Here is a 6000-nt window from a genome sequence, read left to right on the forward strand (position 1 = left end):
TATGGGGAAACTGAGGCTCGGAGGCTAAGGAACTTCAGCAAAACCATGGGGCCCTAAGCATTTGAGTCAGAATTTGAAACTAGATCTTTGTGGCTGCAGAGTGAAGACCCAACCATCACCTGGTCAGTATCAAGCTTGTTAATACCTGCCGAGTGTTTCCATGAGCTATGCATTGTGCCTGTCCAAAGCTCTATTGATTCTGCCCAACCACTACAAAGCTTGATGGCCTTAGCACACCTACCGTCTACGAGGACTCAAGTCTTGGAGTCCAGAACTTCTGACAGGTTCAAGAGTGATGGACCCGGCCCAGAGATGAGCAGAGAGGCAGCCAAGCTTCTGAGCAGCTTCATGACTACTAACGGTGTTATAGCAGCGCATGGCTATTTCCAATTGTACATAATCGGATAATATTTTGAAGTAATTAACAATCATGACCCTTTTAACAAGTGAGAGGCTGAGGACGGGGAGGCGTCGGGCCATTTTCCTAAGGGACTTGAGAGGCCTACCGACAGGCCCTGTCAGAGGACACACAGACTCCTGCCTTCAAGGCCTCTCAATCCACCACTCAGGGCAGAGCTGGACACTTCAACCAAAAAAGCAGAGATGACTCACGCAGCCCTAGACCCCGTTAGGACCCCAGAGACCACCTTGTGATCCATCCCTCCGCTCAGCATAGGAGACCCAGAGAACACACAGGGGCAACTCGAAAAACCATCCACAGACGATTTCCCCAAAAGTTTGATTGTATAAATAATTTATTTCTGTTCACAGCATCATATATGCATATAAAAGGGAACGGAAACAGAAGAGGAGGATGAAGACGGAGCATCACAGGAGTAGGAACGAAAACTGAAACCAGGAGACAGGGTCCCGGCACCCTGCCCGAGAATTTGTGAAGAGAATTGTCCTGAAACAAAACCGGCCTCTCCGCGACTACGAGAAAACATTGCCAAAGCTCACACGGGGAGGCCAACTTCTACGTGAAGCCCATTCATTCTCAAGGGCAGGAGGCAGAACGGATCGCTATGTTGGAGCGGCCTCCGGGGGTGACCCTTCCAGATTTGATCGCTGCTTCCTCTGGTCAGAGATGAAATGGGCAATTATTAGGTCAAACATTAGAGAAATCAACTGAGACTCTTAACTAGTAGTTGAAACACCACAGGGCTTTACTTTACTGCACAATTACTAACAGTTGACTGCACCGGTAAGTATCGATAATGCAAAAAACAGAATCCTTTCACATCATTTGTAAAGCACGACAGGATCGGAACAGTGACCTAGAACCTAAGTATCGTTAGCACGAGAAGGTTAGAGTATTTGGCATCTGCAATGTCACAAAATAAATATATTATTCTCTCAATAGTGTGGAACTACCAAAATGTCAAAGTGCTTAAGAAATTGTCGCATGTGAAGAAAATAAAGAAGATGGATTTTTTTTTTTAATAATTCTATACAGAATCTTCAGATGTTGGGACCAGCCCATTTAGAAATCAGTGAATACGCTGTTGATATGTAAACTGAAATCCTGCAGGCTTTTCAACACCGCTTAGCTAAATTTTCTCTACTGAGTTTCTACAAAAAGACCAGCATTGGAGGGGTACCAAATACACCGACAAAAGAGAAAAGAAAGATGGGCTGCCAGTTTTCTTCTTTTAAACATATTTCCTAGAAGAATCGGGTTTCAAGCAAGAAGCCAGGACTTCTGTCTCTGGTTCTTAAATTACCTTTCTGAGTGCAATGGACAAAAAGGCATGGATTTATAATTTGCCTAACTTACATGCTCTAGCCTGATCATGCCAATTTCTAGAGGCCTCCTTCATAAAGAAATTTCTAACGGCAGGGGAAAAAAAAACCTAATGCTGCCTGTCAACGTGGACTCCTAGAGGAAATAAAAATCAAACAGTAAGCTTAAGTGTCCCTTTTGATACTGTGTCTCAGCGTAAATGACAGCTTCTGCAAACCAAGACTCAGTCCTGATTATAAAGGATTTTTTAAAATTACGTTATGAAAAATATGTATTTACTCTTCTTTCATTTTATCTATTCTTCCAAAGCCTCTTTCAAGTAAACTGGGAGGGTGCCTGAGTACAGGTGACCATTACGTCACGCTGCTTTCTGCTATCCCATGCACTCATTGTTTGCGATGGCTACGCAGCCAGTTCCCACAAGAATGAATTAGGAAAGACCTCATCCTTGTGCTTTTCCTTCGTTTTTAAATCCATGCAACGAGGTCGGCTTTTGCAACAAGGTGGGGTTTTATTTTTTGGTGCATGACATCAAAAACTCTAACGAGACATTGGTAATGAAAATACTTGAACCAGATAGGCCACAAGGAACCAAATTAGAAATTTGAACATGTCGCCACTTGCATCGTAAAGGGATTGAAAAAGGGCAAAGTCTTTTTTCCTAAGGTGAATATTTCTAACGTGAGTATTCATTTGTAGAAGTTTTTTTTTTTTAAACATGTCTGGAAACCAAAACCCATCATCAGGCGGTTAGTATGACAAGACACATCCCTTGTGAAAACCATCTTGCAATTCAGCACACATCTGCAGCTGGTGTGTGCTCACATAAACCAATCGGCAGGCTAAGAGAATTTAAGATTCCACATATCTGGGTCTAGGTATTTACTGACTACACAGTACAGAGGGAGGTCCCAGTATCTATACACACACCCCATCCAGCGTTTACGCCAAGAACCTTACCCTTTAAACACCTTTAACTATCCTGCAGACAGTCAACGCATTATTTGCCACCACCTCCAACAGTTTTTGTTTTTTTTTTTTAAATTTTTATTGGTCTCTTTGTGTGATAATGACCTACACATGGACAGGGTCCAAACCATCTGAAAGATGTCTTATTCCAGGCTGAAAAGCAGTTCTCAACAAAACTGGTCTTCCGTAGCCACCACAAAGCACCAGGAAAGGGCATCTTCGGGGCCATTCCCCAGCCCAGGCCGGCACAGCCCCCCATGCCCTCTGGCTGTGTATTGTTCCAGACAGTCCTCCGATGGCCCAAATCACCACCTCGTTTGGGCCCAGAGCAGGACAAATGAATTTTCAACAGGGGCCTGCCCTGTGACATAAAATTATCCAGCTTCCACAGCTCAAGAATGCAAGAAGCAGCTGTCTCCCCAGCACCTCCCACTGCCAACATGCTCCCTGATGGGCTCTGGGAACCGCATACCTCAGGTAACTCACAGGTGCCATCCCCAGTGAGGGCGGGGCGGCCTGAACTTCTGGCCCCGCCGGAGCAGGAAGAAATCGCTTTTGTCTCTGACATCTGAGCCTTCCACCTGGGACGGGAGGGCGGAGAGCAGGACCTGAACGTCCACCTCCCAGCGCGGCCCCTCACCCCATTAGTAGCTCTGGCGTTCAGACAAAAGGTCCCTTGAGCTGGGGGTGGGGGCAGGTCGAGGGCAGACTGGCAAGTCAGCCTACCTACCCAGGTTAAGTCACTAGTCCTGCATTTGGGCGCAGGATGCTGCTTTAAAAATTCGAAGCATCGCTTTGGTTCGCTGTCTTTGTTCGCGGGCGCGGGCTCTCGCTCACCCATCCGTCCGTCCACCCATTGGCCCATTCATTCATTCCCGACTCACTCGCTTGCTGCCCCCTCGCTCCCGAACGCTGCCGGGAGCATTACCGCTTTTTCTTCTGCTTGAGGGACTTCCTGCGTTTCAGGATCATCTCATAGAGCTTGTCCATGCCCTCGGTGAGGCCCTCGCCGATGATGGCGCACGCCGGCTGGACGTGGTAGGTGGTGGCCGGGATGAGCTCGTGCAGCGCCAGCTGCTTCTCGATCTCAGCCACCGGCAGCGACTTGGGCAGGTCCTGCTTGTTGGCGATGACGAGCAGCGGCGTGCCCTGGTTCTCGGCGAACTTGGTCACCTTGTGCAGCTCCGTCTTGGCCTCCTCCAGCCGGTCCACGTCCACCGAGTCCACCACGTAGATGATGCCGTCCGTGCAGCGGCTGTAGGACTTCCACAGCGGCCGCAGCTTCTCCTGGCCGCCCACGTCCCAGAAGTGGCAGCTGATGCCCTTGGCGGTGCCGTTGCTTAGCTTGATCTTCTCCGTGTTGAAGCCGATGGTGGGCACCGTGTTCACGAACTCGTTGAACTTGAGCCGGTAGAGCACCGTGGTCTTGCCGGCCGAGTCCAAGCCCAGCATGACGATGTGCAGGGACTGGAAGGCCGAGATGTTGGAGGAGATGTTGCCCATGGCTCCTCGCTGCGGCGCCGGCCACTGCGGCTGCGGCGGGAGGGCGCCGCCCCCCGCAGTTCCGGGCCCGGCGAGGCCGGGCGCACCTGGGCCCCGCCTGCCACCCTCCGCCGCGGGCACCGGCCCGGCCTCGGCGTCCCCGGGGCGCACGGCTCGGAGCGCTCAGACGCAGCGGCCCCCGCGCCCGCGCCGCCCGGGCATCGCGTCTCTCCGGCGGGCTTTTGTCTCCTGCGAAGCCGCCTCCGCCGCCGCGGCGCGGGATGCTCGCGCCCGGCGCCCTCCCCCGGCCCCGGCTCGTTCTGCGGCTGCCTCGGGCCGCGCCCCCGCGCTCCGACCGCTGCCCGGGCTCTGGGCTCGGGGCGCCCGGCGCTCGCCTCTGCCGTGGGCGGCGCCGCGGGGCCGCTCCCGCTCCCGGGGCGCGCCTGGGACGCGCAGGCGGGGCGCGGGCTTCCCCGGGCGTCGCTACCGGCGCGGTCGCCTGGCTGTCCCCGCAGTCCCCGCGCCGCCGCCGCCGCCGCCAGCCTGCCGCGGCCCGAGGGCGCGCGGCCCCGCCCCCGGCCCCGCCCCACGGTTCCGCCCCCGCCCCGCCCCGCGGCCCGGGCGGGAGGGGACGGGTCCGCCCCGCGGGCGGGTTTCGCGCCTTCCGCGCGTTCGAATGCGCTGGGCGTGTCCCTCCCGCGCCGCATGAGGACAATGAGCCGGGCCGCCCTCCTCCCGGCCGACCGAGGCGCCGAGGAAAGGAGTCCCCGGTGCCCCGCCAGCCCCCGCCCGAGCCCGGGCCGGCTGGCTCCGGGGCCCCCGCGCTGCCGGCGCTGGCGGGGCCGGGAGTCCGAGGCTGGGGAGCGCCCGGGGTGGGGGTGTGAGTGCCCTGCGGGCCAGCGAGGATGGTGGGGTCTGATCGCCAGATTCCCAGAAGAGAAAGGAGGGCGCTGGCCTCAGTGATCCGCCAGCCTGCGCCCGGAGCCGCGCCCCTGTGCCCAGCCTGAGCACCTTCCCTCTCTCGCGCCGTTCGCCGTGCCCTGGGTCCTGGCTCTCCGTCATGCCCTAGGCCCTGACCCTTCGTGACGCCCTGGGCCCTGGCTTTCCATGATGCCCTGGCTTCTTTTCCTGCCACCCGGCCTGTGCCCAGGGCATCTTGGAGGCCCAGCTTTTCCGGCCTGCTGGCAACAAGAGTGGAGAGGTCCAGGGGTCAGGCACTTGCATCTTAGGCCGAGATGGGAGAATAGGGAGACCTCGTTGCCCCGGGTAGCTCAGACAACTCATCTTTCCCAGACAACCCCCTTGGCTGCCTTATTTTCTTCCCACCGAGTCTACTGGCAGCCAAGGGCAAGCATTAGCATCTCGGGAGGGCACCTTCTGCCACCCTACTCCCAGAGCTGAGAACCACCTGCCAGCAAGCGAACCTTTCCATGGGAGCTATACCAGGCTCCTCAGGTGCCTGGGGCTCCCAACAACCTTGGGGGCTGAAAGAAAATGTGTCCACAGCTTGGAGTGGGTGGCATCATGGGTTACAAACACAGATGCCCCATCCCTGGTTCCATCTCCCCTCTTTCCAATTCGGTGGTTTTATTCTGTTTTGTAAACACATAATGCACATCCTGTCTGGGTCAGAGGGAACTGAGAGGGCGTTAAGGATAACACACAGACCTGGGTGGAGCTGCTCTGGAGGAGAGATGCTAGAGGCAGAATGGAACTACACGTCTTTCCAACTCCCGCTTATGAGGCAGAAAAGATAAAAATGGGGCCGGGGGGACAGAAATGAAAATGAGAACCATTTAGGAATA

At 55.1% G+C, this 6000-nt stretch overlaps 1 protein-coding gene across 1 annotated transcript; it reads right to left on the minus strand.

The window, feature by feature from the left end:
* Positions 1-737: 737 nt before the first annotated feature.
* ARL4C (ARF like GTPase 4C) lies at positions 738-4748 on the minus strand. The gene has a single exon (XM_008507541.2). It carries the CDS (start codon positions 4214-4216, stop codon positions 3638-3640), a length of 579 nt encoding a protein of 192 aa, XP_008505763.1. The 5' UTR covers positions 4217-4748; the 3' UTR covers positions 738-3637.
* Positions 4749-6000: the final 1252 nt, after the last annotated feature.

This window comes from Equus przewalskii, chromosome 5 (assembly GCF_037783145.1).
Source record: "Equus przewalskii isolate Varuska chromosome 5, EquPr2, whole genome shotgun sequence".
Classification (NCBI taxonomy): domain Eukaryota; kingdom Metazoa; phylum Chordata; class Mammalia; order Perissodactyla; family Equidae; genus Equus; species Equus przewalskii.

Excerpts from the sequence above, each read along its gene's own strand:
- ARL4C (XM_008507541.2), bottom strand. The coding sequence starts at position 4,216 with ATGGGCAACATCTCCTCCAACATCTCGGCCTTCCAGTCCCTGCACATC.